Source organism: Polyodon spathula, unplaced genomic scaffold, assembly GCF_017654505.1.
Source record: "Polyodon spathula isolate WHYD16114869_AA unplaced genomic scaffold, ASM1765450v1 scaffolds_755, whole genome shotgun sequence".
NCBI classification, from domain to species: domain Eukaryota; kingdom Metazoa; phylum Chordata; class Actinopteri; order Acipenseriformes; family Polyodontidae; genus Polyodon; species Polyodon spathula.
The window spans coordinates 12,921-25,000 of NW_024472243.1; the positions used below are offsets into that span (position 1 = coordinate 12,921).

Consider the following 12,080-nt stretch of genomic DNA (forward strand, 5'->3'; position numbering starts at 1 on the left):
GGGCTGAATTATAATCAACATTATTAGAAACACCTGCCATAGCACTGTCAGTCAGGTGTTGCGCTGATTTGAGGTGTGTCGCAAGGTGTTTCAATGGTTCTGGTGGAACAGGAAACCATTCGTTAATTAATCTCATTTGTAGCAAAGTATTTTTTTGATCAGTGCTGCCTTCCTCAGTGTACATTACACTATGCATTGCACTGAAGAAGGCACTAGCCAAAGCATTTGTCTGCTTGACTTAGTGTCTTACAGTTTTTATCTTGCAATCCCGACTGAGGGTTCTGGCTTCCTGCTACACATTATGAAACTGCTCTGCGCTTCTTTGAACACACCTAAAGAACAGACCGCTTAAACCTAAACACCAAGTAAACAAGCAACTCCCCTGTTGGGAATTTGTTGCTATGGAAACAGTTGTGACCTATTGTCTTTGATCGTGTTTCAAAATAGCTGCCCCCCCCCCAAAGAGGTTAATCCACCACAGCTGGAAAATCTAGGAGCATATTTACTCAGAGGATTTCACCTGCTAAACAAAAAAAAAAAAAACATTAGAAATGTTATTTGAAAAACAAATGGAATTAGGGCCATATATCAGCTTCATTCTGGTGAGTTCTAGGTGAACCCACAATTCTAGTTTATTGTTTACAGTCAATCACAGGTGGCTCACACATGTTTTTGAAGTAGAAGCCTGTGCTATTGTAGGCAAGGGATTGATCATTTTGTAATTGATTGTTTTTGAATCCGAAAAAACAAATGTGCAGAATTTTTATATCAAACTCAATCAGGTCCAGAGGGATCAGTTTTAAAACTCAGATTAATAACAACCCTGTTTACATGCAGAATATATGGACAGCTAGCTTGAATCTGATAAGATACATATAAAACTGAGCAACTGCACAATCGGCCACAGTTTGAGGGTAGTAATGGTCTGCGATGTCTTTACCTCTTTAAGCCCTGTGCTGCTTTTGCCTGCTTTGAGAACTCCTCATTAACAATTCTTACCAAGACCTCAATGAACACCCTCAATACAGAGGGATCGTGATCACTGAAACATAATGGATATAAAACACATTGCCCACAGAACAGTAGTATCTGTGTGGATGAAGGTGTTGCAATGTTTGCCTCCTGTCATACACAAACAGTGTGCATCATGGGGGATCAGACAGTAAGGAGATAGCGTGTCATACATGACTCACTGGATGGATAAAAAGGCAGTGAGTAATGTCAGCTCCTGCCTGTAAAACAGTCTCATTAGAACTATATTAATATCAGGAGGTTTGTTTTTACTAAATATTGTTTCTGTATCTGCTTAAGTAAAGCGGAGAGCATGGGGAGAAATGGGAATAATTGAATATTTTGCAACTATGGGGAAGCAAAAAATAATAACAATCTGACTAAAGGCATGATCCTGTACTGGTTTATTTCTCACAGTATTTACTCTGCATGCTTTCATGAATCGTTACATTGGTTGCATTGCTTGTATACCATGCCAGCCTTGGCATGAATTTCCGTATGAACTCAATCAGATACGCGTTATATTTTGCTTTAGATACATTTTTTGCAGTGACTGATTTGGGCGTCTGCAGGATTTCATCATCTCTGCCATAGCAATACAGTATAGCACCTGTATCTTTAATCTCTCACTTTTTTTTAGAAGGACAATGTTATTGGTTGCCGTTTACGAAGCTTTGACTGTGCTATTGCTACAATAAAATGAAGGTTTGTTTCTCCGCTTCATTATTTAAACATTCGTAACAGAAAACGATCATCTGCTTTTAAAAGGAGTTTCAACTGCCACAGGAAATTAAAAGCCAGCTCTTTTCATGGGTTACTGCCTGAGTGTCCAGTACCTAAGTACACCAATGCATGAGTGATCCTTCGAACACAAAAAACATCAAAAAGCTTTTTAAAATGGGGGGCAATTTCTGTTGAAAACACTCCTGTAATGGGACGTCTTAACAATACGAGATACACTTCTGAAGACCAAGAGTTTTAAAAGGCTGTGAGACATCCTAATTTAACCCGTGACGTGTTTGTCCTGGAAATTGGGAAATGCCAGAGCCATTGGTGTGCAGTATTACAGAAGTGGCATTGCCACTAAATAATACAGTGCTGGTGATGGTATACAGAACATGTCCAATTTAGTTTGTTAAGTAAAACCAAAGTGTGTATGAGAGCAGTGAGTTTACTGTAAACCAGTCATTTGATATAGCTGAAGTTTGTTACAAGAAGCTAATAAATATTTCACACCAGGGCAACGCTTGAGGTGTGACAAAAATGGTTGAATGATTCAGTGATGGAGAGCACTAGTTCAGTTTCTGAAAGCTTTGTCCTCAACCAGCAGGTGTGCGGGTCTCGACTAAGTGTCCGTCAGCATAAATGCATCCAGTGGGGATCGTTGTGGGCGACCGGAACGCCATGCTACACACAGGGGCGCTCTGCAGCAACTGCAGCAATTACAGCAATGGCAGCTACACAACCCTTAAACTGCAACACGGTGCTTGTGAAGACAATGACCAGCCAAGGCCGTATGACGAAGCAGGAGTCGTCCTGTGAATACCGGCTCATAAGTAAGTTAGTTTAGGGGATAGTGATCCCAAGTAATGTACAGCGAGGGTTACGTAGTGTAGCAGGTTCCTGGAGCCGGGCGCCTCGTTCAGTAAGGCTAGCGCACACCCTGTGTGGCACCTTTTATTTGTAGTTTTTGTGCTGTGTTTTATTCTGCCTTTAGTACAGTCTTCTGTATGTGTCCCCTGTGCCAGTGCTGGTAGATTCAGTACTTTTTGGGTGTGTATAAATCCTGCACACCTGACCGGCGTTTCAATTCCAGCTCCCATGTCTCTCTGCGGTTCCCCACACACGTGATGCGATACCGTGCCACAAAGATGCATGAGTTTCAAGTACTGCACTTGCCTGGTTGCTGATTGCTATATCTATCTATCTATATATATATATATATATATATATATATATATATATATATATATATATATATATATATATATATATATATATATATATATATGTAAAATGCCTGGCAACTTGATCAGATCCTGTACCTAATACTAGATTGGGACACGCCCTGATCACAGCTTTGCCATGTCGTGGCACAGGATCCACAAGGGACTGAGAGGTGTGGTGGACGGGTGCATTATTGTCTATATATATATAATAACACCTGTGGTTCACTGAAATTAGTACCTTCAAAGCCTGTCTGTCTGTCTTTGTGCTGACAAAGGTGGAGTAATCCAGAATACTTCTGGGAGTTGATTTTCATTTCAAAGCAACATATGTTTAAATGAATAACAATTTCATAAGTAACTCATTTTTTTAAGAAAATATTTTGCGCTGGACTATCTGTTTTTTCTGGGGGGGGCACAGTGTGGTATGGTCAATTGATCTAAATGTCTAATTTATATTTCTAAATGTTTCCTGTTTTATTTAAGATGAACACACTTGTGGGACACTGTGTTGCTGCTGTGTGATGTGCACTGTTATATAGTTATTTGAAAGTAAAAACATCAAGTCAGTTATATATTTTTATTATTATTTAAAACAAACAGTGCTACAGGGGCGCTCTTTGTGAAAAGCGAGGCAAATGTTGGATACATTACATAGTCCCATCTGTACACAAAGGCACACAAGTCCCCTTGTCATCCAGTGACAACTCCCACACGAGGATCCTCTCCAATCTCTGAATGCTGCAATTTGTGAGTAGACGTAGCGACAGTGGGGCTTTGTACACAACAGGACATTATAATACACAGAGCATACACAGGATTCACACTTATCATTCACCACAGATGTAGCCACACTCTAAGAAAAATGTGCTCTTAAAGGGCACATGAGGACTTTCTTATTTTATTGTGCTACATGTTCCCCTTGTATTGCTACTTTTTTAAACTTTTAAATTTCATTCCCTGCCTCTCAGAACTACATTTCCCATCATCACATATGTAACTGAGCAGTGAGCAGGAGGACAATGGGAAATGTAGTTCTGAGAGGTCCATGTGGATATATGGGAAGCCATCTTGAGGAAGGGAATGCAATTTCAAAGTTTAAAAAAGAGGTCAAAATGTTAGAAAAAAAAATGAAACAATACACACACCTTACGTAAACAGTTGTACCAACACAGGAGAACATGTAACACAATAAAATAAAAAGGAACTTGTGTACCCTTTAATAGAGACAATATTTGTTGTAAACAAAGAAATAGGTCACTTAGAGTTAAAAGAAATGGACAAACTATATAGTGTGCTCTTGAAAATATTAAACAAAAGTGTGGAACACAAAAACAATGAAGAACAACATGAAAGTATATGCTTTTCCTTACAGAGCAACAAACAATGGTTCTTAGATCGAGGTGAAATTACAGGTGTGTCTTGTTGTCCTCTGTTTAAACATAATATTTTCAAAGTTACTTCAGACTGTGAATTACACTGCAGTTTTTAGGAGTTAAAAAAAAAAAAAAAGAAAATCTCAGATCTTAATGCTAAAATGTTGGGGCAGTTGCTGCATATTCACAGTATTTGCAAAGAGTAAAATGACACCTCATCAGATTTGTTGTTTGGGTCTCTGTTACTCACATTGTCTCTAATAAAGAAACCATTTAGAATGTATTTCTATATTCCAACTGAATTACAGAGTGATTCACTTGAGTTCTTATAACATGCTGTCCACTTTAAAAGGATTTCAGCAGCAGCTGCCATGTCTTTGCTCAGGGCAAACATTCTTTTTATATATCTTCAGGGGCTATTTTAATGATTTGTACCTTAAGGCTTCTCTTTCATTTCCTGCACATACCTGCATATTAACCACTATGAACTTATATCAGTTCATCAATAACAAAAGAAAACAGTAAATTGTTATTTATTTTTGTAAAATACACTTTTTTTTTTTTTTCCATATGTAGCTGTTGTTCATTTGCACATCACTAAACAGTAACATTGAAACAGAACATTCTTCAAATATTTTACCCAGGTAAGTGATCCCTTAAATTATTATTTTTTTGTTTGTTTGTTAAATACATGCAACAGGTAAACCAAAAGAAAAGACAAATGAACCTACTTGCTCCTTGACAGCCATTATCAGAGAACTGATATGGTTCTGGTAGCTAAGCTTTACAATTTACACTTGCAACTACCTTAGTGGAATATAAAAACAAGCGACACAAAATGACCAATTGAAATGGGAAATCATTAAGCAGTACCCCCAACAGGGATCATTAAGGTGGAAAACCCAACGTTAACACCAGGAGATCTTCAGAGCAACCCAAACTACGAGCTTTATGAAATGTACAGGGGTCTACAGGCTGAAAAAAAACCCGACAAAAACACCAGCAACAGAAAACAGTACCTTCATTGCAGAGTTTGTTCCATTTGTCCATTTAAACACATTATTATTTTTTTTGTTATAACAGCAGGTATGATAGAGGAGCTTCAAAGCAAAGCCGATTTTGAGGTTTAGACGTAGTCTTTCTTGTCGTAGCCACTGGGTGGGTTTGATCGGGCAGCAGAATGAGCCATTCTCGCTGGGGCATATTTCTTTTCCCGGGGTGGACAGGAGCAGCAGAGAAGGGACCCACCTAGGATCAGGAGAACTGCTGCAGTCCATCCACTAAACAAAGAGGAGCCAAGATCCCTTTTTTGGGCATCAGTGAGCAAAGGGTTGTAGAAGTCACTGACGATGGTGTTGGCAGACCAGGAGACTGGGATAAGCTGCATGACCCCAGAAATAATGAACATGACCCCCGCTATGATCATGAGTTTCGCCTTGGCCCCTTCGTCCTCAATGCAGGTGGTGCAGCTGGCCCCGACGATGGAGATCAAGATGGCGAAGAGTGCCAGAAGGATAGAGATGACAGTCAAGGCTTGGGCCGCCTGGATATCCTGGGGGAGAGCCAGCAAGGAGTCGTAGATCTTGCACTGTGTCTGCCCGGTGCTCCGCACCGCACAGTTCATCCAGAGACCCTCCCAGATGGTCTGAGATGTCACAATGTTGCTTCCGATGAAAGAGGTCACTCTCCACATGGGCAGAGCACAGGCGATGATGGCTGCTATCCACCCGAACACACTCAGGGCCAACCCAAGAATCTCTAACCCTGCGGACATGCTTGCCCTTTTTTTTTCTGTGCTGGTGGTGTAAGGATTGGTGATGCCTGGAACAAAGGACCTTGAATTGCCAGTTTAGATCTTGTATGCAGGCACCATGGAGCAAAATGTGTTTCTTTATTGTGCAGGTAGAGGGTGGAGTCATTCTGGGAGGTTACATCATATGCTGGGAGGGCTGAAGCTGTACAGTTGTGAAGCTTTGCTGTCCTTTTACACAATGATGTCTGAAGGGTGTGGCTAGAGTCAGTACGAGCTGGCATCTCAGAATGCTACTACACGTGGAAATATACATGCTGTATACAGAACTCATTTTCACTTACACTGGTTATTTATTTATTAATGACTACATGATTTGAATAAAGCGCCTTCATATTTTTAGACACAGCATTGATAAAACATGCTTATCATTAGCACAGTACAGAGATAGTGGATGCAAAACAACTGTGCTATGAAAAAGTTATACAAAAAGGTGTAAGTCAAATAATGCACAATAGGGGCTAAAATACCCCTTCTCTTAAATCATCCCCATATTTGTCTCATTATCCTCTGTTTAAACATACTATTGTCAAAGTTACGTCAGACTGTGAATTACACTGCGGTTTTTGAGAGTTAAAAAAAAAAAGAAAATCTAAAATCTTAATGCTAAAATGTTGGGGCAGTTGCTGCATATTCACAGTATTTGCAAAGAGTAAAATGACACCTCATCAGATCTGTTGTTTGGGTCTCTGTTACTCACATTGTCTCTAATAAAGAAACCATTTAGAATGTATTTCTATATTCCAACTGAATTACAGAGTGATTCACTTGAGTTCTTATAACATGCTGTCCACTTTAAAAGGATTTCAGCAGCAGCTGCCATGTCTTTGCTCAGGGTAAGCATTCTTTTTATATATCTTCAGGGGCTATTTTAATGACTTGTACCTTAAGGCTTCTCTTTCATTTCCTGCACATACCTGCATATTAACCACTATGAACTTATGTCAGTTTATCAATAAGAAAATAAAACGGTAAATTATTATTTATTTTTGTAAAATACACTTTTTTTTTTTTTCCATATGTAGCTGTGGTTCATTTGCACATCACTAAACAGTAACATTGAAACAGAACATTCTTCAAATATTTTACCCAGGTAAGTGATCCCTTAAATTAGTTTTTTTTTTTGTTTGTTTGTTAAATACGTGCAACAAGTAAACCAAAAGAAAATAAAAATGAACCTACTTGCTCCTTGACATCCATTATCAGAGAACTGATGTGGTTCTGGTAGCTAAGCTTTACAGTTTACACTTGCAACTACCTTAGTGGAATATAAAAACAAGCAATACAAAATGGCCAATTGAAAAGGGAAATCATTAAGCAGTACCCCCAACAGGGATCATTAAGGTCCAGTGGAAAACCCCAGCGTTAACACCAGGAGATCTTCAGAGCAACCCAAACTACAAGCTCTATGAAATCTACAGGGGGCTACAGGCTGAAAAAAAACCCACAAAAACACACACACAAAAACACCAGCAACAGAAAACAGTACCTTCATTGCGGAGTCTCTTCCATTTGTCCATTTAAACACATTATTATTATTTTTGTTATAACAGCAGGTATGATAGAGGAGCTTCAAAGCAAAGCCGATTTTGAGGTTTAGACGTAGTCTTTCTTGTCGTAGCCACTGGGTGGGTTTGATCGGGCAGCAGAATAAGCCATTCTCGCTGGGGCGTATTTCTTTTCCCGGGGTGGACAGGAGCAGCAGAGAAGGGCCCCGCCTAGGATCAGGAGAACTGCTGCAGCCCATCCACTAAACAAAGAGGAGCCAAGCTCCCTTCTTTGAGCATCAGTGAGCAAAGGGTTGTAGAAGTCCCTGACGATGGTGTTGGCAGACCAGGAGACTGGGATAAGCTGCATGACCCCAGAAATAATGAACATGACCCCCGCTATGATCATGACCTTCGCCTTGGCCCCCTCGTCCTCAATGCAGTTGGTGCAGCTGGCCCCGACGATGGAGATCAAGATGGCGAAGAGTGCCAGAAGGATAGAGATGACAGTCAAGGCTCGAGCTGCCTGGATATCCTGAGGGAGAGCCAGCAAGGAGTCGTAGATCTTGCATTGCATCTGCCCGGTGCTCTGCACCACACAGTTCATCCAGAGACCCTCCCAGATGGTCTGAGATGTCACAATGTTGCTTCCGATGAAAGCGGTCACTCTCCACATGGGCAGAGCACAGGCGATGATGGCAGCTATCCACCCTAACACACTCAGGGCCAACCCAAGAATCTCTAACCCTGCGGACATGTTTGCCCTTTTTTTTTCTGCGCTGTGGGTGTAAGGATTGGTGATGCCTGGAACAAAGGACCTTGAATTGCCAGTTTAGATCTTGTATGCAGGCACCATGGAGCAAAATGTGTTCTTTATTGTGCAGGTAGAGGGTGGAGTCATTCTGGGAGGTTACATCATATGCTGGGAGGGCTGAAGCTCTACAGTTGTGAAGCTTTGCTCTCCTTTTACACAATGATGTCTGAAGGGTGTGGCTAGAGTCAGTACAAGCTGGCATCTCAGAATGCTACTACATGTGGAAATATACATGCTGTATACAGAACTCATTTTCACATACACTGGTTATTTATTTATTAATGACTACATGATTTGAATAAAGCGCCTTCATATTTTTAGACACAGCACTGATAAAACATGCTTATCATTAGCACAGTACAGAGATAGATATAGAGTGTGCTTTTGTTGTTTCTGATCTGTACACATATTTGGCTATACATTATTCTTGGCTGGTTCATCTTTTTGGTTCAAGTCTGAGGTAACCATAAACAAAGAAGCTGAAAACACTGAAAGCTTTGTACCCTCTGCTTGTATCACTCAGTCATGTACTGTAATATAACACTTAAGTTAAATCTGAAATGACAAGCATTAAAAAATATTACACTATGCAGTAACTGCTGTAGAGAGGGAGTTTTGTTTCAAGATATCCTAAAAAAAGGATGATGTTATTAAAAAACAACTGTGCTATGAAAAAGTTATAAGTCAAATAATGCACAATAGGGCTAAAATACCCCCTCTCTGAAATCATCCTCATACTTTCCAGACCCTGGGTACTCACCTACAACAGGACCTGATCATGCTTCAATACATTGTTCATGTTATTGTTAATCTCTACTGGAGTCATAGCCTCTCAGGGGAGCTGTGTCCATGTTTTCTCAACAAAGAGCTTCACTATGTTTGCCTCTCTTTGATCTTTTTTTAATGAGTCCTTCGATCACTCAGTTTGAGGCCCTTGAATTCTTTAGTTTTTGGATGGCCTCCCACTGTGTTTTTATCACAAACTGTACAATAGCCTGCTGAACGTCCACAAGGAGCGCTCTGCGTCATTCTGGCAGTTTCAAAGAGCAGTTCAATATTTACCTGACATCAACAACAGGAAAATAAAGAAGCTCCACCCAATGGTTATTAAAGATCTAGCCCCAGTTTTGGTATTCATGACCTGAAAATGTTATTCTTAAGTCCTAATACAAAACATGTTGACAAATTCACGTTGACTGTGTGATGATAGGTCCAACATTGACCGTAGAGATCAATAATATTATTTGCTGTCTGCTTATCTGTTTACAGCATATATATATATATATATATATATATATATATATATATATATATATATATATATATATATATATATATATATATAATATCTTGTGGCCAAGGGACTTTTTGACAGTGTCGACCAAGGGACTGCCTGAAAAAAGAAACAAGGACCAGGGGTCAGCTAAATGATTCCAATAAAACCAGACTGAATGTGTGAGGTCAAGGAAACACACCTAACAGCCTGCAGGCAGACAATTCTTTCACATGAATATATTTTAACAAAACATCATTAAACAAATTGAAAATGCAAATATGATGTACACACAATGCTAGTTTTTTTTTTTTTTTAGGAAGAGGAGTGGGCGTGATTTCGTTTTTAACTGCCAGCCTGCAAAATGAAACTTCCTCATGAGCTCACATTCAACTGAAAGTTTGATCCACAATGGCAACAAATGTTCCTCTTTTACTGTTTCTATGAACCTTAACCCAAACGTGCTAGGTCTGTATTTAAAATTACAAGAAGAAAAGTCAGAGCATGAATGTTTTAAATTCCTAGAAACTGAAGAAGCGCAGCCATGCTTGCGTTGACAACACTGGTGCAGACCTCCACTGAATCCATTGCTAACTGCAGGTTTAAAATACTGCTCTTGCTTAGTGCTTCTAGCTGGAGGAATAATCTATTTGGCAAATGATTCAAATGCATAATTGTTTAAGCAAGTGCTTCTTTATCTGTGTTTTTTGACGTCTTGGTAAGACATAGCCTTAGTAAGACAAAAGCCGTGCTTTGTTCATGTAATATAAACTAGTGTGTGCAGTATGGTGTATACAGGTGTACGAGGACAGAACCCTTTGATGCATAACAAGAGTTTTTTTATCTGTTACCTGAATTGAAGTTGCATTTTTCTGCGTTTAATGCTTGAACAAAATAAGCAGAGGAACATACATTAAAGTTTTTTTTTCTGTCAGTTTTTTTACTCAGTTTTTCATTCTGAGTAAATATCCAGCAATTTTTAGTACTAGGAATAATAACTAGAAAATTAAAACAGGAAAATATCAAGTTGTTTATTTACAGTATTGGTACAAAAGAAAATATTTTAAACAATAAGAAACTGTTTCATTCAAATAAAGAATTATTAAACATACAGAATAGAATAATCACTTTCAGACTAGATCCAAGAAACAGATAGATAACAATCCAGTTAGCAATATTACATGATAAAAAAGCACAATCTTTACTATACACAGGAACGGTACACTTTCTACATTAGTGAGGTTTGTTTTAATAATTGATAAATATATATCACCAACATTAAAAACCAAAATATCTTATTTAGGCATTTACTGAACCAGTTAGTACAACATAACAATGGATTCATGAACAGCTGTAAGAAAAATATAAATATGTATGATCATTACTATTTATATAAAGTGCTTCGTTATCAGTAAACAAACACATTCGCACTTTTCTCACAAACCCCTGAACTAGTGAAATCAAAATCAATTTTATATTTTATATAGTTTACGTAGCTGCATCTTTTTTTTATATACAGTTTTCTTTTAAATGTGATGGCAACACATGCAGATTTCCTCCAAGTGTTTTTCTAGGTGCTATAGTTATATCTAGGTATCACGTGAGATCAAGCCATAACCTTTCAGTTCATACCATCCAATTCCTGATCTGCCACTGTTCGCAAATGGAATCCAGTTCACTTGTGTTAATAGATTAGGTTTCCGTGCCATCACTGCAGACTTTCTTTTCGGTGTCCAATGAATTTTCTTTTCTTTTTGCAAAACAAAGTATGCAGCTAAAGCAGGACGAAGAAGGAAAAACCTCAAGACCGTTCAAGAAGTTCAGACGTAGTCCTTCCTGTCATAGCCACTCGGAGCGGCAGACCTGGCTGCTGAGTAAGCCATCTTGGATGGCTGATATTTAGTTTCCTTTGGTGGGCAGGAGCAGCACAGAATTGCTCCTCCGAAGAGCAGAAGAGATGTTGCAGCCCATCCGATAAACAAGGAAGATCCCATCTCTCTCTTGCTGGATTCAGGCACAAGGGGGTTGTAGAAATCCCTGATGATGGTGTTAGCTGACCATGACACTGGGATGAGCTGCATGAGGGATGCAAGGATGAACGTAACCCCTGACACAATCATGACCTTAGCTTTGGTCCCCTCATCCTCAATGCAGTTGGTGCACTTGGCTCCCATGATGGAGATCAAAATGGCCAAGAGGCCCAAGATTATGGAGATGACCTGCAAGGCTCGGGCTGCCTGGAGATCCTGAGGGAGAGCCAGCATGGAGTCATAGATCTTGCACTGCATCTGCCCGGTGCTCTGCACCACACAGTTCATCCATATGCCTTCCCAAATAATCTGAGAAGTCACAATGTTCACACC

The 12,080-nt window shown here is 39.4% G+C and overlaps 3 protein-coding genes across 3 annotated transcripts; all 3 read right to left on the bottom strand.

Annotated features, from left to right (window-relative positions):
• Positions 1-4,096: 4,096 nt before the first annotated feature.
• On the bottom strand, positions 4,097-6,984 carry LOC121308590 (claudin-3-like). Its single transcript, XM_041241055.1, has one exon. It carries the CDS (start codon positions 6,105-6,107, stop codon positions 5,460-5,462), a length of 648 nt encoding a protein of 215 aa, XP_041096989.1. The 5' UTR covers positions 6,108-6,984; the 3' UTR covers positions 4,097-5,459.
• LOC121308591 (claudin-3-like) lies at positions 6,417-8,972 on the bottom strand. The gene has a single exon (XM_041241056.1). It carries the CDS (start codon positions 8,385-8,387, stop codon positions 7,740-7,742), a length of 648 nt encoding a protein of 215 aa, XP_041096990.1. The 5' UTR covers positions 8,388-8,972; the 3' UTR covers positions 6,417-7,739.
• A 1,773-nt stretch (positions 8,973-10,745) lies between these two features.
• On the bottom strand, positions 10,746-12,074 carry LOC121308587 (claudin-3-like). Its single transcript, XM_041241053.1, has one exon. It carries the CDS (start codon positions 12,033-12,035, stop codon positions 11,538-11,540), a length of 498 nt encoding a protein of 165 aa, XP_041096987.1. The 5' UTR covers positions 12,036-12,074; the 3' UTR covers positions 10,746-11,537.
• Positions 12,075-12,080: the final 6 nt, after the last annotated feature.